The sequence below is a fragment of the Panthera uncia genome, assembly GCF_023721935.1.
Source record: "Panthera uncia isolate 11264 chromosome B3 unlocalized genomic scaffold, Puncia_PCG_1.0 HiC_scaffold_1, whole genome shotgun sequence".
Classification (NCBI taxonomy): Eukaryota; Metazoa; Chordata; class Mammalia; order Carnivora; family Felidae; genus Panthera; species Panthera uncia.
Genome location: NW_026057582.1, coordinates 64,700,196 through 64,725,019, shown reverse-complemented (window position 1 = coordinate 64,725,019; position 24,824 = coordinate 64,700,196). Strand labels below are relative to the sequence as shown.

The 24,824-nt window shown below is 36.3% G+C and overlaps 1 protein-coding gene across 3 annotated transcripts in view; it reads right to left on the bottom strand.

Moving 5' to 3' along the window:
- Window positions 1-24,824, bottom strand: part of HEATR5A (HEAT repeat containing 5A) — a 122,040-nt gene that overhangs the window by 94,462 nt on the left and 2,754 nt on the right. For all 3 annotated transcript variants that reach the window (XM_049612937.1, XM_049612938.1, XM_049612939.1), the window contains exons 2-6: window positions 10,145-10,344; window positions 8,720-8,931; window positions 7,425-7,533; window positions 4,835-4,984; window positions 3,834-4,008 (exon numbers count right to left, since the gene is read on the bottom strand). In XM_049612937.1, coding sequence (XP_049468894.1) covers window positions 3,834-4,008; window positions 4,835-4,984; window positions 7,425-7,533; window positions 8,720-8,931; window positions 10,145-10,270 — 772 coding nt within the window. In that variant the 5' untranslated portion in view covers window positions 10,271-10,344. The remainder of the gene's footprint in view (window positions 1-3,833; window positions 4,009-4,834; window positions 4,985-7,424; window positions 7,534-8,719; window positions 8,932-10,144; window positions 10,345-24,824) is intronic.

The window sequence follows — 24,824 nt, the reverse complement described above, 5'->3', positions numbered from 1 at the left end:
TATTTCAAAACTTTTCAAAAGTATGTTATAAAAAAAGCTGCAAGAATTGTAAGATTAACTCCCGTGTCCCCTTCACTGAGAGTTACCATATTTTCCTTATCACTTTGTCATTCTTGAAGAAAACATTTATAGAACAGCACTCAATCTGAGTTTGTCTAGTATTTCCTCAGAATTTTTGGCAGGAGAACCACGTTAAGTAATGCCATAATCCTTTTCAATGCATAACATTAAAAGGCACTGTTAGTCTGTCCCTACATTGGTGTTATGATCTTTGAACACATGAATGAGATTTGTCTGCCAGGTCTGTCCACTGTAAAATATCAACTTTCCTTTCGTAATTACTATGCAACCTGTGTGGTGATCCTTTAAGACAGTATAAATATGCTATAACCCATCAAACTTTCATCCAACTATGTACAGAGGATTCCTACCTGCATAAATTATTACTATAATGACTGCAAAAGGTCATTATCTAACAATCATTCCTTCAATATTTATTAGTTAGCATTTACTGTAGAACTTTCTCTTTTATTTATTCTCAGTAGGCACTCATAGATTTCTTTTTTATTTAATAGTTATAATAAATTTCTGTCATTATTAATTTTGCCTAACAGTCCTGGATTTCACCAGTGGGTCTGTCTTCAAGGAGCTGGCCAGTGGAAGCACCTTATTTTTCTGGCACAATAAGTTCCAAGCTCATCTTCAGGTAATTCCTGCGTCAGCCTCATCATTAGCCAATCCTAAAGGTGTCTTAATTCTAGGTACATTTGAAGATTGTCTGGTAGAAAAGCTATTGAGTGTGAGAGATAAGGGTCAAGGGTGACTTTCCAAATTTTTATTTGAACATCTGGAAGGAAGGACAGAATTGGCATCAACTGAGATTAGTAAGCCTGTAAGTAGAACAGGTATGTATATTTTCTAGGGGAGGTGAGATCAGGCATTTGCTTTAGGGCAAGTTCACTTGAAACATCAAACTTTCAAAGAGATGTGAAAGGAGCAGCTAGATATGAGAGTTGGGTGCCCAGGCTAAAGATACAAATCCAAGAATCCCTGAAAGATGGTATTTAAGCCACGAAACTGGGTAAGATCACCAAGAGGATGCACATACATACACTGCAGAAGACCAAGTACTAGGTAAGGGGCTTCTTCTGTAAATAGATAAGGAATCATCAAAGATGGAACAGGAATTTCTAGTGGGGAAGAAGGAAAACCAAGAGAGAATGAAGTCCCATAGGCAAGTGAAAAAAAGAGGAGGAAAAGGATCCGCCAAGTTAAATACTGCTGAAAGGTCAAGTGAGACAACTGAGAACTGCCCACTGATGTTGGCATGGCGGAGTATTAGAATATAAGCTCAAAATAGGCACTTTTGATTTGTTTTGTTCAATGACATAACCCATGTACTCAGAAAAGATACTGGCCAAGTATAAACACTCAACAAATATTTACTGAATGAATGAATGAATGAATGAACATGGAGGTCTTTGGTGACCTTAACAAAAAAAGCAGTTTTGAAGGAGTGAAAGAGGAGAATCCTAACTGAAGTGGGTTTGAAAAATATGGCAGGAGAGAAACTAAAGACAGTATCAAGAACTCTTCGGAGGAACTTTGCTGCAAAAGGAAGAGAAATGGACCTCCAGCTCACTGGGAAATGAGACAGAAAAGGATATATTATTTTTTTTTAAAGATGGGAGAAACAAAATCATGTTTCTGTAGGTAATAATCCAATAGAGAGGGAAAAGCTGATATAAGAGAGGAGAGACTTCCTAGGGCAATGTCCTTGAGCAGGTAAGAGAATGATAGAGTAAAACCTTGGATTGCAAGTAACTTGTTCAGCAAGTGTTCTGCAAGACAAGCAAACATTTCTAACAAATTTTAACTTGATAAATGAGTGATGTCTTGCAATACGAGTAGTACATGATGCTAAATATCACGTGATCACAACTGAGCCAACGGTTCTTGAAATTTGCTTTGATATACAAGTGCTTTGGATTACAAGCATGCTTCCGAAACGAATTATGCTTACAAATGAAGGTTTTACAATATTAAATTAGATATTAAAAGATCACACCAATTCCTACAACTCGTTCCAATGATAGGAAAATGTCATACTCAATCCCTGCTTTTTAAGTGCCTTGGAGTAACATACCACCTGTTTGAATGAAGCCTGTTAATTTTACTAGGAAAATCATTTCAGTTCTGTACTTCATAACCTTTGTGTATTATGGTTGAGTATATAAACCTCCAATGCATTGGTTTTCTAAATTATTCAGCACTATGTTGCTACTAGTCCCCACCTTTAAAAACTCTATTATGATACCTAGATCACTTCTTAGTGGTACAAATAGAACTCGATTATTTGCAGGCTAGAATTTATTGATGCAAGATGACAGAATTTCTAACAAAAGATTAGGCTAAATCCTAAAGATTTCTTAGTGTGGATGAAGCTGATTCTTCACTTTGCTCAATCTGATTACAAAAACACTAGCATTAGTTTAGTGCTACCATCAAAGCATATACACTTATTTATTCACATTTCTTATGCATTTCTACATTTTGCTTTTTTTACTGCAACTGTGTGCCAGCGCTAATGATACATTTATAGAAATGAGCAATCCACATTTTCAAAAGGATTAATTCAAAAGACATTAAACATGTTTTCTAACTTTAATTTTTTAGGTGGCTTAAGATTTAAACTCCTAACTGTCCTGAACAACTTTTTTTATGGTTTGGGTTTTTTTGTGTGTGGCTTCTTCCTGTTCCTATTCACCCTTTCCTCACCACCCAATAAGTAAGAAAGTCTTAATGAATTGTAAGATTAGAGAAACTGTAATAAAAATAAAAATTTATTATAAATTTTACTTATAATCTCAGAATGAGGGGACTGTAGTTTATTAATGTTCCCCATGTGACTGTGATACGCTGTGCTTACTGTCCTCTCCCATCCCTGGTTAAGAAACACTGGCTTTAGAAAAAACAATTTCCCTTTATATAATGATAATGATTTCTTAAGCAACGCCTCTCTAATTTTAATGTGCATTATGAATTATCTGGAGATCTTGTTCAAATGAGAATTTTGATTTAGTAAATTGTGTGGGGCCTGGGTTTCTGCATTTCTTACAAGCTTTGAGGTGATGCTGATACTACAGGTCTGCAAACGTTTGAGAAGCAAGGTTCTACAGAACAATCACATTTTCATTTGTGTGAGATTGTTTATTTTTTGGAGACAGAATGATAAAGCAAATTTTCAATTACTCATCAATGTTTTACATACACTGTTGATTAGATCCAGGCAAATTCTTGTTTTTAAAAATATCCCATCCGTGCTCATTGCCTATAAGTGTAGGAATAGGGAATAAAAAGTAACAAAAGCAAATTGTCCAAGTATGGTGAATTTCAAATATCTGTTGTTTGGAATTATTTACCAATTGTTTTTACCATTGTTCCCTTATACCGACCTAGAAAATGGCAAGCCAAAAATAGGGAATCAAATGCATGTTGCTTAAAAAAAGAACTAAGATACAGATCATATCTATTATTAGATAACATTTCACAATTTACTTTTAAAAAAAAAGCAAAGACCATATATAAAGAAAGACAATGACTAAATAAAGTGTATTTCTTCAAGAGTTCATTTTTTTCCCTCAAATTTTTACTGAACTGTTTAAAAATGAAATCTTGGGACCTTTAGCAATGTTTATAAACTAAAATTGATCTCTAAGATATCCTGCAGCTCTTCAGAATTAATATTGGATAGTAGTAATACTCCCTTATGTTTGTATAAACCAACTGGGAAAAAATTATTAGACATTATGAAAATAATTATATAAATTTACCTGCTCCTGGATGTTTAGAAATTATAGCTTTAGCCAACACCGTGCCTAGTAGCTTTGAAACTGAAATCCTCACATCATAATTGGAACCTTCAAAGGACTTAAAACATAGTGTGGCCACACTATCCAGGTCCGTACTCCACATAAAGATGGCCTCTTTCTGAAGTTCAAGGAGACACTATTTAATTGGAAAAAGAGACATTAACGAACAACAAAATGTTAACTGTTAGGTTCAGAGCTATATAAGTTGTAGAAACTATCAAGTTCTAACAAAAATGATATACAAATTTAAAGTATGTAAACAATGACTGCAGGGACAAAAAATGAGTACTTATTAAAAGTCATAAAAGTTATATAAAACAATGTGCCCACAGAGGGTGGGAGGAAAATCCATTCTGACTCAATAGGCTAGGAAAAATGTCTTTAGAAGAAATTTGTCATCTATGAGAAATTGTGACTATGATTACACCAACTTTACCATACTATCTAACCAACTACATTAAGAAGGCATGATAATTCTGCACAAGATCTCAAGACTTGGCCTGGATCCTTAGAAGACTAGACTGCCTTAGTTTGATTCTGTTCCTAGCTTGCAAAAAGTGACATATTCAAAAGAAATTAAAATGTCAAAATCTAAATCCTAGACTTAAAAAAAAAGGCATGATAAGAACAGATCTCTTTCAAATAACGTAAACTTTACATGTAAAATTTAGTTTACAAAATTACAGAGAAGAAGCATGGTAGACTGAAAGGAATACTTAGAGTCTGGTAACATGAATTCCCCACCCTCCAACAATGTGCTGTGAACTATTGAAGAATCTTGGGAAATCCATAGAATTCTCTGGGCCTCAGTTTCCTCATATGCTAACATAAGATTAGTCTCAGCTGATTGCCAAGGTTGTAGCTTTAGGATCATGTGGCTGTTATTAGTGTTTTCACAGGGATAAACTAATTTAATTTTCTTTATATTTATTTTGAGAAATTCTGCTTATTAGACCATTTACCTTTGCAGCAGCACAACGAACAGCCATGGATCTATCTGTTAGGCAGGATTTAGCAGCTTTATAAACATCCCTGTGGCAAGGTATAGCAGCAGCTCCTAGTCCATTTAATATATTTTGTAGACTCAGCATAATCTCATATCGACCTTGAGACTACCAAAAAGAAGAAATTTAAATACTAAGAAAAGAAATTCACTGTGAAAAGCAGCATTTAGCATCAAAACTTACCTCCTACATTAGTGAAACACTTACCTGTGTACAGTAACCAACCCACCCAACATTAACAGCTGTTATTTTATGTACTGTTTACCATTTGAAAAGTGTTGTCTATATTACATTTCAACACAATACAAAGGGTTGATGTGAAGATTAAATGAAATTATATGAAAAGTACCTAGCATAAAGCTTGCATGTTGCTAAGCATTAAATAAATGGTTGCTGTTAATGAGGCAATATGGTAAGAGTGTAGGGTCTGCCACCTAGCAGGTGGGTGACCTTGGACAAAACTGTTTCTTCATCTGTTAAATGGACGTATCCACCTCAAAGGCTATTGTGGAGATCAAACAAGTTACTACAGGTAAAGTACTTAGAATAGTACCTGACCTATAGTACATGCTCAGTAGATTTCATAGCTTTAAACATCATTTAATGAGTCGAGTAGTTTAACTCTGAGGACAAGTCTGGGCTTCAGACTTAAAAAGACCTGGGTCTGAATCTTGGCTCTGACCCTTAGTACCCGTGTGGCTTTAAGTTGTTCCTACTTATTTCTCCATCTATAAGATGAGGATAAGATGAACCCCATAGAGCCAGTATGAGAAGTAAATAAACCCTTGTGGGGAAAACATTCACCACAGTGCCAGGCACATAGTAAACACACACAAAAAATAGTAGCTCCTCATGTTACTGATGTTTTACTAAATGCCCCAAATGATTTCTATATCCCAGGAAGTTAAGGCCACTAAAGATAACTAAAGTTGAGAGAAGACAAGATCAACATCAAGTATCCTTTTCATAGGAATATTATTTTATCTGTTTAAAGATATATGAACATCTTTGTTCATCTTTGTCATGACCTGAGCCAAAATTAAGAGTATGACACTTAACCAACTGAGCCACCCCAGGTGCCCCTGATGTTTTTAATTTATATATTCATTTTTGAATATCTTTGTTCAAAGGAGCACAATAATGAATAATTACAGGTGGACGTAACAAAATGGGTCCTAAGGTGAAACTTTTGAATTTCTTTCTATCCCAACTTTATGTTGTCTATTACTGAAAGGTGTGGATCAAAGGTGGGAACCCTTTTGATATATCCAACATGTTGTGGTACCTGATCAACTAAATCATAAAGGCAAAAATAAGAAGAAATAAAATCCTTAGCAATAACTTTACAATTTCAGAAACCTATACAGCAATTCTCTGTTAACTATAGGGCCTGAAAGGAAGACAGCTTAACTAACGGGAGTGAAGTCAGAAAAAAAGTTTAAAGTGGTCATTCCTCACTAGATAAAACATTTCCTCTTAAAACAAAAGATTAAAGATGCGAACAATCTCTTCTGCTAAATCACTTTCTTTAATCTTTCATCAAACCACTGCTCAGAAGTGAATTCCTGAGTAGATTCTATCACCAGTTTTATATTATGGGCATCACTTCTTGAATCAGCTATGTTTTGTTTTTTTTTTTTTTTTTAAGATTTTATTTTTTTAAGTAACATCTACACCTAACATGGGGTTTGAACTCACAACACTGAGATTGCAAGTTGCATGTGCTACTGAGACAGGCAGGCACCCCAAATCAGCTATGTTCTTCTCAAAATTTAGCATATTTTACATTTGAACTTTCCAATGTTGTATCTTGGTGCATTAAAAAAAAATGTGTTTAACCAGACAGCATTTTTCTAAGTTATTTCAGAGCTGTTTTCTAGACTTCTTTTCTAGGTAAGGTTAGAACAAGAACTGGTATGACATTTTTATATTAAAAACATTTTTTTTTTGTTTATTTTTAGGGGCCCCTGGGTGGCTCAGTCAGGTGAGCGTCCACTTTGGCTCAGGTCATGATCTCATGTTCCATGGGTTCAAGCCCTGCGTCAGGTTCTGTGCTGACAGCTCAAAGCATGGAACTTACTTCGGAAGCTGGGTCTCCCTCTTTCTCTGCCCCTCCCCTGTTCACACACTCTCTCTCTCTCAAAATAAATAAACATTTAAAAAATAAAGTTTATTTTTATTTATTTTGAAAGAGAGATAGCAAGTAAGTGGAGGAGGAGCAGCTTGTCCTTATTGACAAGCACTTGCTGTAGTACTAGTAAGCAGTATTGGGGAAAGGTGATGTGAGAGGAAGAAGCAGGGATGGGTCTGCCAGAGAAATACCTTAGTTTTTGCCTATCTGAATTTATCTATAATCGCATATTATGGGTTTTCTAATAAAGATTCAATATACCAAGTACCTATGTGCATCGCCCAGAAATATTTTTATGGATAAATTTATATACATACCTACATATGCTTATCATATGTAAAGAAATTTTATTGGTTCAAGAAATCATAAAACCTATATAATACTACCTTTTTATTCTTTGGTTGAACTTGCACTCACCTCTGCACTCTTCATAGCTTTAAGAATATTCCCCACTGTATCGGTAAAGGTGTTAACCAGGATTCTCCCCAACTTCTTGTACAAGGAACCCAAACATACCACAGCAGCACTGAAACAACATTTAAATTAGAAATCAGTCACAAGGGAAAAAAAAGGAAAAAAAAACTTAGACTATTAAAGGTGACTATTTAATTTTACCTTTAAAGGACAAAATTGCCCAGAATCGACTCCACAGTTAAATCCTAAGGCATAACACTTGCATGAGTATCAAATATTTTAAAAAGATGTATCTTCAAATAATCTAAACCTCAGCCCAAAGATTCCATTCCCTCAAATTTTTATGAAGTAATTTTTCATACAATTGACCTACATGTATTATTAGATAATCAAAGATAATCTTAAAAATAAAAGATAAGTAAAATAGGAAATAATGTTCTTATCAAGTCTGAAGTCTGAAACCTGTATGGGAAGATATATCCTGTTATAAGCTAAAAGATCAACAAAAATTTCTGTAAAATAACTACTGTGGAACCATACATGGCAAACTGCCTTCTCTAAAATAACAGATGAAAAAATGAACTGAATAATACGTTGAAAAATTCTAAGCTGTTTTTTTCAGCTCAGAAGAGTATTTTTCTATATTGTAGTTACCATTAATTTTTACTAATAAGAACTAACAAATTTAAAGAACACCCAAGATGTGGAGAATTTAAAATCTCTTTTTCTTAAACACTCAACTGCTAAGATTTTTTGTATGTATCTTTAAACACTTTTTTTTAAATAGTTGACATATATTAGCTTCAGGTGTACAACACAGTGATTCGACAATTATAAACATTACAAAATGCTCACTACAATAAATGCAGTCACTATCCGTCACCATACAAAACTATTAGAATATTATGGACTATATTCCCTATGGTGTGCTTTTCATCCCCATGACTTATTTATTTTTATAACTGTAAGTTTGTACCTCTTAATCCCCTTCACCTATTCCACCTGTCCCCCCACTATCCCCTACTTCTGGCAACCACCAGTTTGTGTTCTATATTTGAGTCTTCAACTGCTAAATTTTTAGTGAGAGTTCTGATTCCCAAATCAAGACTTCAAAAATGCCTAAAATATTTTTTAGAACAGTCAGTGGAAAAATGTTAGATGTTTTTAAAAGTTAGATTTAAAAAAATGAGTGAAATAATTTGTATTCAGTTTGGGTACAAGTAGTTTGGGTTCTTTAGAGAAATGATACACAAGGAAGCACTATTTTGTTTTATGTTCAATTTTAATATCTAACTTACAGTTTAGTGGGAAGATAACTTGGAGAATCATCTTTGCTACGAATAAGATCATTACATTTATCGATTGTCTCATAAACAGAGAACGTGTCTCCAATACTATAAAGAATTCCGAGATTTTTAGCCAGCAGTTTGCGGGTAGGAGGCCCTGGAGAGCTGTTCAACAAAGATAGGAGCTGTTCTACCAGAGTCTTCTGTTTCTCCCTTACATCACTCTAGAAAGGAAGGTAACAAAAAGACAATTCAAAGTCAACATAATTACATGTAATCTTCTAATACGATTTTTCTTTCATATATTTAAGAATTAAAAACTCTAGAAAAACGCAAAATTATTTTGACTAAAAATTACAGATCAGTTGGTGATGTAGTCATCTACACCACATGAACAGGTAGCTCGTTGCCCTGAGGATATCTCTAAAAAATAATTTCTGGGCCAATATACACTGGAGTCTCTGTAAAGAAAGACAAGGGCTCTATTTCTTCTAAATCTTTTTCTAGTGAAAGGTAGAGCAAAGTTGTATTATAACTATTAAGCCTCTGCCATATGTATATGTACATGAGCAATGTATAATCGATCACTAAAGCTGACCTTGTCATGAATGATTATTTGTTTTACTTAGATCTTTTTCTAAGTTTAGTGCAATTTTCTTTTTGCAAACTTATGCATTTAATGCCAGTAATGTTACTCCATTTTACTTGTCTGCTCTCTGAAAAAGGAGTACAGAGTATCATTACAGTAGTAACGGTACTCAGGTGATCACTAAGGTCTAAGCTTCTACAATGAAGTATTTGTCAGTGTATGGATTTTTGCCTTATTAAATTCCAAATGTTTCCATGAGTAGTGTCTTTGCACCGCTTTTGCATTGCATATGATATTGTGAGAATATCCTCATTTTTAGTAGATGTATGCAGAAGTATTTAGGTGTAAAACCACCTCACATGGCTTGGTAAATCAGTCAAATATGGCAAAACGTTAACAAATGCTGGATACAGGTGAAAATATGAGCGTGTCTTTTTTTTTGGTACTTATTTCATAAGCTTAAAAGTGAATATGTTTACTAAAAGACTTTTCCAATTACATTCTCCTTAAAGACCTCACAACTTTTTAAAACTCCCATTACAATATTTAGCAATATCTTACACAAGGGCTTCATGCATATGAAGGTGAACAAGATAATGAAAATGAAATCTAATAAAATGTGGTTCATAGTTTATATTTTATACATATTTTAAGTAATATAAAAAATATTGGCTGCTTTTTGAAAGAACTTCTTGTAATATTTCATTATAAACTCTCAATAAGGTATACCATTTGAAAGCTAATTTAGGTTATTCTGGGCAGAACTAGAAAAGCAAACCAAAAGAACTAAACATTATCCAGCATTTAAAAAAAACACACACAAAAACAGTTTTTGCAATTTTACCCACCCTGCTGGTTGCCAGCAAGAGCTTCTCCAAATATCTCAACCAATCAAAAATAAACTCTGCCCTCTGAACTTCACCTAGTTGATTATATGCTTCTTCATTCAGCAATAAGCTATGAGCTAATTCCATTCCTTGCAGAAAATTCTCCTAGCTGGTCACAATTCTTCTCATTAAACTTCAGTTGATATACCTAAGAAAAAAATCTGTAATAGAGGAAAAGAACATATTTTAAAAGGAGAGTAAAAAGGAAGGCAATCATAATACTGAATCTTCCACAGAAAGCACAAAAGCATAATTAAAGTGGCAATATTTTTTCTAATAGCTCTGGGGTGAAACTGGGAAATACCAATCCCAAACTCTTAACAATGACACAAATTCCACCTTTGACTCCTTTTTTAGAGAGCAGACAAAACAGACATTCAGGCATTATTCATATACAGATACAAAAACTTGCTAAACAGAAGAGAAATTTCATTAAAATCCTGAAAATTTTTAGGTTGGGCTATTCAAGTATTAGTTTTCCATTTTCTTTGTAGGATAAATACCCTTTCACTAAAATAAAATGAGTCATGAGTACATATCAACAAATGACCAAATATCCAGACCTCCTACTAAAATTCTATAATATATCTCCCTGGGCATATATTCTGTCCTTTACCTAGCAATTTAAAAGGACTTATTCCTATCAGCATCTGTTCCCCTAGCCTAATATTCTGTGTAGCTTGAAGCGAGGAGTTTTAGGAAAAAGTCGCATCTCTATCAGAATAGTCTCCTTATTTCCGTGAACCTTGTGAAAGCAAAGTCCTATTATTAAAGGTACTTGGATGGATGGTGCCCAGGGATTGTAGCAATAAAGATCATATCTGCTATGACCCAGATCCAAAGTAGCCTTCACTCCTGTTGTAGCAAATTAAAAAAGGGAAGATTTTGTTGTTTGTTTGAATTCATGAGCATGTCCTGGGCATACACTTTCCAGAACATAAATAACATGTAAGTGTACACACACACACTTGTAAGATGACATTCTGATTACAGAATCTTTTATTTTTAGGAGCATGGTCAAATTTATAGCAGTAAAGCAGCGTGTCTGCAACTCATTTTTGAATAAGTAAATCAATTAGCCATAAAATATAGTAAATGCTAACAGCTTTTTTAAAAAAATTTTTTTTGAAAGCAAAAGAGAGCACGAGTCGGGGAGGGGGAGGGGGGGGTGGGCAGACAGACAGACAGATTCCAAAACAGGTTCCAGGCTCTGAGCTGTCATCAGAGCCCAACATGGGGCTTGAACTCACAGACCACGAGATCATGACCTGAGCGGAAGTCATACACTTAACCGAATGAACCACCCAACACCCCAAAATGTTAAGCAGCTTTATGTAGATAGTGGGTATGTGAACAGTTATTTCACTATTCTTCATTTTTTTCTGTATTTTTAAAAAGATCACAATAGAAAGTTGGAAGAATTAGTTAAGAAATGAAGAAACACACAAGCAGGATGCCGGGCTGGCTAAGTGGTAGAGCATGAGACTCTTAATGTTGGGGTCCTGAGTTCGAGTCACACTTTGAAGGCAGAGTTTACTTTAAATTTTTTTTTAAAGGGAAAAGTTGAAGAAAAAATACACAAGCTGTTTTTTAAAAAATAATCATCAGGGCACTGGGTGGCTCAGTCAGTTCAGCGTCTGACTTCAACTCAGGTCATGGTCTCACGGTTCGTGAGTTCGAGCCCCATGATAAGCTCTCTGTGGCTAGCACAAAGCCTGCTTTGGATACTCTGTCTCCCTCTCTCTGTGCTTCTCCCCTGCTCACACGCATTCTTTCTCTCTCTCAAAAATAAATAAACACATTGGGGCGCCTGGGTGGCTCAGTCGGTTGGGCGTCCGACTTCAGCTCAGGTCACGATCTCGCGGTCCGTGGGTTTGAGCTCCGCGTCGGGCTCAGGGCTGATGGCTCGGAGCCTGGAGCCTGCTTTCGATTCTGTGTCTCCCTCTCTCTCTGCCCCTCCCCCGTTCATGCTCTCTCTCTGTCTCAAAAATAAATAAACGTTAAAAAAAATTTTTTTTAAATAAATAAAATAAATAAATACATAAGTAAACACTAAAAAAAAAATCATCACTACTACTTACAGGAAAGACAACTATCATCAAGAACACTAAATAGGGAAGGCACCTGTTCAATAATGTATCAAAAATAAATTTGATGTATTATATAAAACTCCCAGCTAAGTAGAAACAGATCATTAGAATTGCATGGAAATACAGTCAGAATGCTACAGGTAATTAAACTAAGAGATATTAATACATAGCTAATATTCCCCCAAATAAATCTCAATCTTTTATAGAGAAGCCAAAGATGTATTAGAGAGAAGTAAAGATGTATTAGAAAATCAGATGGGAGACATGGGGAAGGCTTTTCTTTCCTTTATTCATTTTTTACTCCCAGAGAGTTTACTGATATAAAATTATCTATAGTTTCAGATCATCAAAATTATTATAAACCTGAAAAAGGCCCCCTTAAGAGACAGTAGTCACAAACTGGTACCCTGTTGGCCAAATTTAGCTTGTAACTTATCGGTGGAAAAAATGACTTACTAACATTTAAATTTTAGATTCTACACAAAAACCTGGGTCCCTATCCCCATACAGCAACAAATGGCTGAATTTAAGAGAGGGACTCTCCAGCAGCCACAGCTGCCACATTCACTTACATTACTTGCCGACTTCTTCAGGTTTTTTTTTTAATATATTTTTTTTAACGTTTATTTATTTTTGAGAGAGACAGAGACAGAACGCGAGTGGGTTAGGGGCAGAGAGAGAGGGACACAGAATCCGATATAGGTTCCAGGCTCTGAGATGTCAGCACAGAGCCTGATGCGGGGCTCAAACTCACAAACTGTGAGATCACGACCTGAGCTGAAGTCGGACGCTCAATCAACTGAGCCACCCAGGTGCTCCCAGGTATGTTAAGTTTTTAACTCCTACTCTTTATCTTGCTTGTGTCCCTCTGGTTTGGGCTAATATTCTAGATTCTGACTATGATGCTGCCCCAGAGCCCAAAAGACAGCTTTTACCAATCCATACCCACCAACCCAGTGTGCTGCTTTTAGCCATCTCGGTTGTCCCCTCCCAGTGAGTCCTGCCTGCCTACTGGATACCACCCATAACCTGTACTGACAGTCCTCAAAAAAAAGGAAAAAAAAGTAAATATTAGGTTATTTTTGGAAATGTCAATTTTAAAGAACAAGAACAATATAAACAATGGTGCTAACAAATTCACTTTTACAGAGACATGAAGTTTTAGATTCTTGCCTTAAAAACCCTCCTTGGGGAGCCTGGGTGGCTTAGCTGGTTAAGTGTCTGACTTTGGCTCAGGTTATGATGTCGCGGTTCATGGGTTCAAGCTCCGCATCAGGCTACCTGCTGTCAGCAAGGAGCCTGCTTTGGATCCTCTATCCCCCCTCTCTATCTGCCCCTCCCCTGTGCTCTCTCTCAAAAATAAATAAACTTAATAAAAAAAAATTTTTAAACCCTCCTTAAATTATCGAAGCCACCTGACCAAAATACACACAAATAATTATAAAGTTAATAAATACTAGAGAAACAATTTCTGGAAGACAACTTCTAAGTATACAGAAGATGAAAGGCAAGTTTGCACTCAATATCTATGATTGTATGAGGAAAAAATATTACCTCAATATCATAGAGAAAATTTCTTATAACCACCACTGCAAGTCAAAATTCTATCTTAAGAATCAAATTACCCTTTTTAGAGGTCATTAGGACTGCTGAAGAGACTTTTTTTTCCTTAGGCAGCAGCAATATTGTGGTGTAAAATGATCTATCAAGAAGCAAAATAGCTAACACAATGCAATAATAAATAATTCAGTAAAAAGCTTGAGACCATAAGCAGGGCACAGAGTTATCTCCAATGTCTTCAATACATTCCTCTCATAAATTACTCCTAAAAGTAAAAAATTCATCCAAGTAATCCCACATCTAAACACCAAAGTCTAAAATGCACCTGTGATCTCCACATATGCACTATCAATGGGATAAGCAAATGCTTTCTGCAAATAACAGATGTTCCTATTACTACCTGAAGTTTCACTTTAGGTAGACGAATACAAATGCAGTCAATCTACTACAAGTTTTAATATAATCACACCCTAGAACTACATGCATGTGGAGTCTGCTTATTTTTCTAATTTTCCCTTATTTCCCATTTTTATGTTTCTGTTGCAATCACAAAGTAATTAGTTTATTAAAAGTGAACATATATTACAATATATTTTTCAAACAACAATTATGCTACTTAAAAAAAATTCGTAAAACTACAGCTCCCACTGTAATGTTTGCCATTATTTTTGACAGAAGCTAACATTTATTGGCAACTTACTATAAGTGCTTTTACATTTTCTTGAATAATTCACAGAACTGTTCATGAGGCAGCTAGCTATTTTTAGATGAGGAAACTGGTAACTTTCCTCATCTAAAGTATGTAGGTAACTACATACTATCCTGCCACTCAAGCATTCAATCAAGCCCCTCAGATGCCTTCAAATCAAATTTTTAAAAAGCTTAGAACTTGTAGACAATTTGTGGATAGCATGGAACAAAAGACCATCGTACTGTTCCCTAAAAACTGAGCACCAAATTCCTTACTTTAATAAGTTTGAGAATCTAGGAATAAAAGTTACCCAAAAGATTTCTCAGGATATCTAATAAAGATTAGTGTGTACTATTAATCTCAATGAATAAAATGCAGTCTAAAGTATTAATCAAAATACAGCACAATGGTAATTTCCAGACCTAAGTAAGCTGTCTCATGGAGAAACAGTAACATGTACCTGTTATGGCCACTTACTCTGTATTTTAAAAATATACACATGCATATTACTTTACCGTCAAATATTATATATGCTAACATAAAACCAAGAGTTGAACTAAGCTTACAAATACCCTTCAATGCTTTTTAGACCGTACATTTCTCTGAGGCACTGTTTACTTCCTTTGTGATAACTGTTTGTCTGTTATGTATGCCAGATACTCCCAGTGACTCAGTCATAATTTTCATCCCTCAAGTCTATACTGAGAAAAGCAGGCACTGTGTACTAGACCTAAGGCCCTAAGGTACAGTCCTACCATTCTAAGGCACTGTGGCTCTCCAAGTGGGAAAACCCCAGTAGAATGTCAACAGAATTGTATTAGAGGATAAAATTTTACTTAACCATTTCCCCCGATATTAACTTAACACATCATTTTATACTAAAATAAATATGCATTCAATATGCACTAGAAGGCAAAATTAATAGTGTTTCAAGATAAAACATGAAACTTCAGAGAAATTCTAAGCATGACAAACCTTTCTAGGCTTCTTTTAAAGAAAGTCACTCCTTTCTACTGGGAAGAATACTAGTTTAATGGAAAAGTTTAAGAACAACTAAGCTATTAACTTGAATTATATGAACTGCCATTTTTATAGGTCAAGAAATGGCTGAATATCAGCAAATTCATATGATACGATTTTTTAAAAATTTTTCTTACTGTTTATTTATTTTTGACAGACAGAGAGACAGAGCATGAGCAGAGGAGGGGCAGAGAGAGAAGGAGACACAGAATCTGAAGCAGGCTCCAGGCTCCGAGCTCTCAGTACAAGAGCCCGACGCAGGGCTCGAACTCACAGACCGCGAGATCATGACCTGAGCCGAAGTCGGATGCTCAACTGACTGAGCCACCCAGGCGCCCCCATATGATTCGATTTAAATAACATATTCAGTCTTCAAAGATTTGACTTAGTGTAGGAAAGTCTAATGTCTATAATCTGTCTAGTGTTCTCAAGCCAATGACTTTATTGCTCTAGAGTAATACATATGTATAAATATTGTTAACTGCTGACAGAAAGAGAAACCACAGGAGGCCAAATCTCCAAGGCCCCGGTTTGCTAGACTAACTTACTTCAAAGCCATCTCCAAGAGAAGTTAATAGTCTTATCATGAAGGGCTAATTTTCCATCTGAAAATGAGTTAATGTCAAATTTACACGGCAAAAAAGTTTAAGCACCTTCAACAATTTTTAGGATAACACAAACAAAACAAAACATGTAGCATTAACATGATTTTCTCTATCTAGGGTTTAAAGATCTGTTTTGGTAGGGATGGGAACATATTTAAAATTATGGTTAAAATTTACAGGGAAAAAGAATCTTCTTAATCTTTTTGGTCCTTTTGTTTCTTAAAAAGATTCATTATATCATTTTGAAAAGGGAAAAGTGGAAAGATCACAAATAGTCAGAGACAACAACAAACAAAATAAGATACATCTGTTGGGTTTGCTAGTTTTTTTTTCCCCCAGAGGATGAAAAGACCAATTTACAAAACCAACAAGCCACTACTCAGTAAATGAAACTAATTCCAGAATATATCAGGCCTTAAGTTTTGAAATATATCATACTTCACTTTCAGTTACTGTCCTTCCTTCAATTTTCACTTCTCCAAAAGATACCACAACAGCTTCAACACAGCCTCCAGTCTTTAGTTTCTCAGTTTTGTCCAAAAAGCAAAAAGTAAGCAAAAAAAAACCTCCAGAATCTCCCACAATTTAGGAAACATACATAAATCTTAACATCCAAACTTTTCCAAAAAACACAAAGCAAAACAGTAATTAGCATTACTCTAGAAAGAAGGTGGCTCATTCTATTCTGACCTAAATTAAGATTCTCTTTGACCTGTGATTCTGGCTTTGCAAAATTATAGGTTACAAAATAGCAACTCACAAGTTACAGAGCATGCTTACAATGTTGCCAGAGGGAGGCTGGTAAAGAAAAATGGAGGTCTTTTTGTAATCCTACTTTAAATATCTCTAGGCGTAGTCCTAAAGTTAGTTTGCTGACACAATGAATCACTGCACTTCACTGGTTTTAGGTTAAAATGGATACTGAAGAAAATCTTTTGTAATTTTAGAGTTCTTTAATACAGTTTTATCTTCATTATTTTTAAATCTTGTATTTATTCCATCTTTGAATGAAATACTTTGCTTCTTTCTAAATAAACTCAGTATTTTAAAATTCAGCTTAAAACAAAAATCTCTTCCAGACTTCAAGCTGCATTACAAAGCTGTAATCATCAAGACAGTATGGTACTGGCACAAAGACAGATACTCAGATTAATGGAACAGAATATGGACCCACTGACGTATGGCCAACTAATCTTTGACAAAGCAGGAAAGAATATCCAATGGAATAAAGACAGTCTCTTCTGCAAGTGGTGCTGGGAAACTGGAAAACAGCATGCAGAAAAATGAACCTGGACCATTTCTTGCACCATACACAAAAATAAACTCAAAATGGATGAAAGACCTAAATGTAAGAAGCCATCAAAATCCTCGAGGAGAAGGCAGGCAAAAACCTCTTTGACCTTGGTAGCAAAAACTTCTTACTCAACATGTCTCCAGAGGCAAGGGAAACAAAAGCAAAAATGAACTAATGGGACCTCATCAAAATAAAAAGCTTCTGCACAGCAAAGGAAACAATCAGCAAAACTAAAAGGCAACCAATGGTATGGGAAAAGATATTTGCAAACAACACATCAGATAAAGGGTTAGTATCCAAAATCTATAAAGAATTTATCAAACTCAACACCCAAAAAACAAATAATCCAGGGAAGAAATGGGCAAAAGACAAGAATAGATACTTCTCCAAAGAAGACATCCAGATGGTCAACAGACACATAAAAAATGCTCAACATCACTCATTATCCGGGAAATACAAATCAAAACCACAATGAGATACCACCTCACACCTGTCAGAATGGCTAACATGAACAACTCAGGCAACAACAGATGTTGGTGAGGATGCTTTTTTGCACTGCTGGTGGGAATGCAAACTGGTGCAGCCACTCTGGAAAACAGTATGGAGGTTCTTCAAAAAATTAAAAATAGAACTACCCTATTGCCCCATGCCTGTGTTTGGCCTCTGAACCCTAAGACACCACCATCACGTGTTTCATGCCACCCTCTGACTCTGACTCGGCAGGCCACGCCACGCCACACCATGCCGCTCGCTCGCTCGCCAACTCCCTACCCTTCCACGTACCTGCACCCCCACCCCTGGAAGGCATTATAGTAAGATATCATCCTCCACATCCATGATTCTCAAATGGTTTATTGAGGTTTCCTGGGTTAGGAAAAGGAGGGGACTCTCTTTGCTCCAGAGAAGGCAAGTCCTTCAGACATCATCTTCTCCCCTCCCCCCTTTCTCTCCCCCACCCCTTCTTTCTTTCCCTCCCCCCCCCCCCCTTTCCTCCCAGTAGTTCAGAAACTGCAGCCTAAGGGTTGGGGGAGTTGAAGAAAGCCATTCAATGCAGAGAAGCCCCAGGCTCAGACTTGAACAGAAAGCTTTCTGCATTTGAACGAAGGGGTTGAATGAGGCCCATTGGAATGAATCGCCCTGAACCTCCCTTCCACTGCCACTCCCATCCCCGCCCCCCACCCCTCCCCCACCCTCACCCCCACTCCCACCCCCACTCCCACCCCCACGAGTCCTCCAGTGGTTTGGGGAACTGAAGGCTGCGGGTGGGCAGGGGGTGGGGGCGCATGCATCCTAAGCGGCAAAGTAGGCCCCTGGTCCACAGGAAAATTACAAACTCTATGTACTGAAATCTGTTGCGTCTGTATACGCCGATAATGACACCGCAGAAAGACAAATTAGAAAAGAAAAGAAAAAACAAACCCCAAACAACCCAATCCCGCTTACAATTGTACCAAACATGATAATAAAGAACACGAAAAGGAAAAAAAAAAAAAAAAAAAAAAAAAGTGCACTACTAGGTATTTATCCAAGGGATACAGGTATGCTGTTTCAAAGGGGCACACGCACCCCGATGTTTATAGCAGCACTATCAACAACGGCCAAAGTATGGAATGAGCCCAAGTGTCCATCGATGGATGAATGGATAAAGAAGATGTGGTATACATATACTATGGAGTATTACTCGGCAATCAAAAAGAATAAAATGTTTCCATTTGCAACTACATGGATGGAACTAGAGGGTATTATGCTAAGTGGAATTAGTCAGAGAAAGACAAATATCGTATGATTTCATTCATATGAGGACTTTAAGACACAGAACAGATGAACACAAGTGAAGGGAAGCAAAAATAATATAACAACAGGGAGGGGGACAAAACATAAGAGACTCTTAAATATGAGTATGGGCTAAATGGGTAAGGGGCATTAAAGAGTCTATTCCTGAAATCATGGTTGCACTATATGCTAACTAACTTGGATGTAAATTAAAAAAAAAAAAAAATACAGTATTTTTTTAAAAAAAGTATTTCTCCGTTAAAGAAATAAAAACTGGACCTCTTTCAAAAAAAAAAATCATTTCCTTAGGAAACCTTTAATGATTAATTCTCCTATTCTTTTACTGCTTCCTCTCAGTATAGCACTTTTTCCATTATATTTATGGTTCTTAAAATATATTTGGCTTCTGCAGCTATCACTTAGATGGCAAGATTCTTCTGGTGTTTTTCCAAATCATGATCCAAAAATCTTAACCATAATTACTAGATCAGTAGCATTATGGATAATGTTCTCTATTTCCAAATTTTTAGAGATTTTAAAACTTTTTAATTGAAATTCTTAATAACCAATAAATAAACTAAATTTCTGTTATAGATTACTAACTTTTAAAATTCACAATACTACTTGTTAGCATCATCTTGGTACTGTCACAAATGAGGAGGACACATGCATAAGCCTGCTGTTGTAGTTCCTGGCTATGTCTTTCATCTTCCTAAGAGACTCCCAAATCAAAAAATGACAATGATAGCTATTATTCATTGAGCTAGCAACTTTTTAAGTGCTTAATTTACACCATCTCTAATCACCACAAGGAAGAAAGCAAGGAAGGTATTATTGGTCCCCATTTTATGGATAAAGAAATTATTAAGATGTCAGTAAATAGAACTGAGAGAATAAACCCAGGTCTGTTTGGCAACAAAGCTCATTCTCTTTCCTCAATGCCAGGAAGCCTTTCCACGGGGGGGAGGGGGGGGGAGGAAAAACAGTGTTTTTACACGAAGATGTAAGAAAGAAAATGTGCAGAACAAATGGCAGGGGGACGGGGCAAGATCATTACTTTACATTTGGACTCCTCCACCTATTTCCCCTTACATCTTTCAGTAAATCACAAAATCAGTTTCATCTCCTACTTCCTCCAAGGATAAGGGGTCCAAACAATTAAAAAAGGGAGTGTTGGGAAAATAGCAAGGGGGGATATAGGAGGAGATAGGTAAATTGTTAAAATTAAAGGCAACTAAGCATGTCAGAATAGCAGACCTATAATAATGCAGACTAGTGGTTCATGACTCTAACTGCTTTAAAAAAAATACCAAACCTGGGAGCCTGGGTCGCTCAGTCAGTAAAGCATCTGACTCTTGATTTCAGCTCAGATCATGATCTCACGGCTGGTGAGTTTGAGCCCCGCTTCAGGCTCTGGGCTGACAGTGCAGGGCCTGCTTGGGATCCTCTCTCTCCCCATCTCTCTCTGCCTCTCCCATGCTTATGTTCTTTCTCAAAAATAAATAAATACACTTAACAAAACAAAACAAAACCCAAGCCTAAAACAAATGAATCAGAATCTCTAAAGGCTGGGGTGCTGTAATAAATGGATTTTTCATTTAACTGCCACCATAAAATATCTACTAGCACTACTAATTTACAGATAAGAATACTGAGGCTAGATTACAATAAAGAGGATTTTATTTTATTTTATTAATTTTTCTTAAGGTTTATTCAATTTTGAGAGACATAGACAGAATGTGAGCAGGGGAAGGGCAGAGAGAGGGAGACACAGAATCTGAAGCAGGCTCCAGGTTCTGAGCTGTCAGTACAGAGCCCGACTTGCGGCTCAAATCCACGACTGTGAGATCATGACCTGGGCTGAAGGTGGATGCTCAACCAACTGAGCCCAGTCAAGATGGCTCAGTCAAGATCATGCGACTCTTGATCTTGGGGTCATGAGTTCGAGCCCCATGTTGGGGGCAATATTTACTTTAAAAAAATTATAATTATGAAAACTACAAGTATAGAAGCTTACACATTAAGAGAGGGTCCAAGAGGTAAAGCAATGTTTCCTAAAGTGTTCTGTAGAACAGTAACGCCAAAGGATGAGGCTAAGTGTTGTGTGTCTGGGGGCGGGGGGGTCCAAAAACTAAATTCTTTTGGGAAATGCCACATTGGCACTTTTCTTTCCGACAGAGAGTCTCCATAGGTGTAATATGGTAATATGTACTATATACTGCCAGGAGGGCATACATACATAGCATTTGATATTTTAATTACAGACCTCTCCCCAGACTACCTCTTTCTCTTTTTTTTTGGCCCCAGCTGGGAATGTTGTGAAACTAGTATTCTATAGAACACAATCTTTGAAACACTAATCATTAAATACTATAAAGCAAGAAATTTAATATTCCTTTGTGTTCCTAAATCATTCCTTTGTATGATAGGATTTTTATTAGAAAACTATATAACAAGTCAATGTCACACCTACTTAAAAGTGGCCATTTCTTTTTTTTTTTTTTTTAATGTTTATGTATTTATTTTGAGAGAGAAAAAGAGAGAGTGCTAGCTGGGTGGTGGCAGGAAGAGAAGGAGAGAGAGAATCCCAAGCAGGCTTGAGCTGTCAGCACAGAGCAGGATGCAGGACTCTACCTCACGAACTGCGAGATCATGAGCTGAGCCAAAATCAAGTTGGACGCTTAACTGACTGAGCCACCCAGGCACCCCAAAAGTGGCCATTTCTGATTAATATTTTGAAGTATCTAACATTACATATTCTAAATATAAATAGACTCTTCTCTTATCTACTTCTGGATTATGAATAAAGGGAGAAAAGATACTTTTAATTAACCTAATATATTAATTCACATAAAAATGTATGTTACTCATATTTATAATTAAGTTTCACATCACACTCCTTCCAAGCTGAAGATGGTTTGCTGCCCCATGAATTTTTTTTTTTTTTTTTTTTTTGGAATTCTGAATATAAATTCTCATAAAAACTTAATCCATGTTTCTTGCCATATCACAAAAGGCTAACTTGTAACATGCCCATTCACAGCACTATCTTGTTTTAATATATAATGAAAATACATCAAGCATAGCAAGATTCCAAGAGTGTTTCCTGCAAACTGGCTAGGAATGAGGAGAATGCTGCTATTGCTGCATACTACAAGCCAACAAGAATGGCAGATACATGCAGCTCCAGGAACCAATGGAGAACACATCCTATGGATGACAGAGGAAAGACACAGGAGTTACAGGGAATGTATAAACTGGCATAAGGGGTGCCACAAGTGGGGATGAGGCATACTTTGCTTTCCTCCTCTATTTTTCTGAAGTGCTGCAGATTACTACTGTTCGGGATGAGAACAACGACAGAAACTGAATTCAGTGAGGGAGACTGCCAATGGGGGCCTTACTGAAGAAGTACTGCTGGCTCTGGCAACTCTGCCTCCAGATTACAAAAGAGAAACCCTTAAAGGATAAAGGAAGTATTGTGGGGGAGGGAGGGGGGAACTGAGCAGGAGGGACCAACTCTAAGACAGTGAATGGAAAAGGAACTAACATTTTTTGACAATTTACTTACTAGAAACTTTTAATCCTCATAACACTGAAACTTAGATATTATTATCCTCATTTTACAGATGGTGGTAACAAGAAATGTGTCCAAGGTCAAGACGTTATTTAAGTGGAATAAGATAATGCCTACACCTGTCTGATTTCAGTGTCCATGTTCCTTCAACTACTTCATACAGCCGCTGCATAAAGTCTCTCTAATCGCTATTACTGACAGCTACTGCCATACCAACTCAAGCATCTAATCATTACAACTTTGTTGCTCTTTTTTTATCACTTCGTTCTCCTCTTACGTCTTTAGTACTTTGAGGCTTTATGTTAAAGTGTGAGGTCTTCTACAGACATCAACTTTAAAAGGGCTCTTCTCATCTAGATGTAAATCAATAAGTACCAACAGTGTTAGTCTTTGGATATTCTTGACAATTTTTATCACTTTGTTCCACAGACCAACTCTTCCATCTCCCCCTGGGAAGACAGATTCCATTCTGGACACTGAGGAGTGACACATGGTAGATTTTAAGGTACAAAACTTATTCTTATCTCCCACCTCACTCATCTGAAAATAACTAAACAATCCCACTACATGGTACCTCACTGAGACTCGAGTAACAAGAAAACAAAGTTTTGTGTGTATGTGTGTGTGTTTAAAGGATATACAGTAAATAATTGTTTCAAAGATCATGAACTTTACTGACCAAAGTCTCTTGGTCCCTCACACCTTACTCATTTCAGTTTAGACATGACTTATCTGGATTCTAGCTAGGCTGGAATAGAGCACCATATTAAAAGTAAAGAAGCAAAGTCATTGAGATCAGGAAGAAGTCAAAACAGACTGCTAACAGTGATGGAAGTGACCAAAATACTATGTGATAAAGTATAGACATTTTAAAAAGCAGGGCAACACGAGACTACTAAGTACAAGAGCAAAGTGTGTGCAAGATGCCATTCATTATTTCTCTAGCTCAGTTGAGGCCAGGAATCCTTGACCAATTTTCCAAAAAACCCTATCCTTTTATTTACTGCTCATGCAATCCGTCACCTAGGACTTCTTGGGTTTAGCCATTAGACCCTGCCTGCCTTAGAGTCCCCTGTTTCCCCTCTGCAAACTGTTTGTGGCTCTCACATCAAAGTTAGCATTCACAGAATCACCCTTAATCCACACTATGGTCTGATACCTTGGCTTTTCCTCATGGCTCCCCACTTCTAATTCACAACATAGCTTATAGAATACCCAGCCTAGAATTTAGCTACATTTCAGAACTTCTTGGAGCCTTACTGGAGGGATTTTATTGGCAGACACTGCTTCTTACCCCATGCCAGATGCTCAGCTAAGCTCTTAACTTTACAAGTACATCTCCCTGGAACAACTCCATTATTACTCTGCCTTCTGACTGCTATCCTCATGGCCCCACCCAAGTAATATAGTGAACATACTATTACCTCTAACTCCCCAAGAGAGTTTGGGGCAGCACTCCATCAATCAAACTCACTGATATTTGTGCAGCAAAAGATAAAAACATACCCACACAAGGTGGGATTAAATAATGACTGTATTTAATAATGTTAAATACAAAGTAATGTTATATTTTGCTGCCAAATGAGTTAAGAAAAAAGCTTTCCAGAGCCTTTTAGACACTGGAATTAAGATTTTGTACATGTATGTTTTTCTTTCTTTTTTTTTTTTTCTTTTCAGATCTCCTCCTAAAATATTTCAAATAATTTTGTTTCTGATGTTTCATAGGTAATCAACTTTCTGATAATTTTACTTAAATAAAAAATGTTGTGGAAAAGTGAGGAATATTTTGCATATATACACAAAAACATGCATATGTTCATCATATAGATACCTACAAACACAAGAGAAAAGGATATAAATAGATGCTGTTGTATATTTACCCACAAAGAAGCATTATCTGGGCAGTAAGTACAACTATGTTACTGAAAAAGTACATACATAAAACATTTTATTTATTGAAATTAGAGCCATACTACAGTTTTTTTTTTTTTTAATTTTTTTTTTTCAACATTTTTTATTTATTTTTGGGAC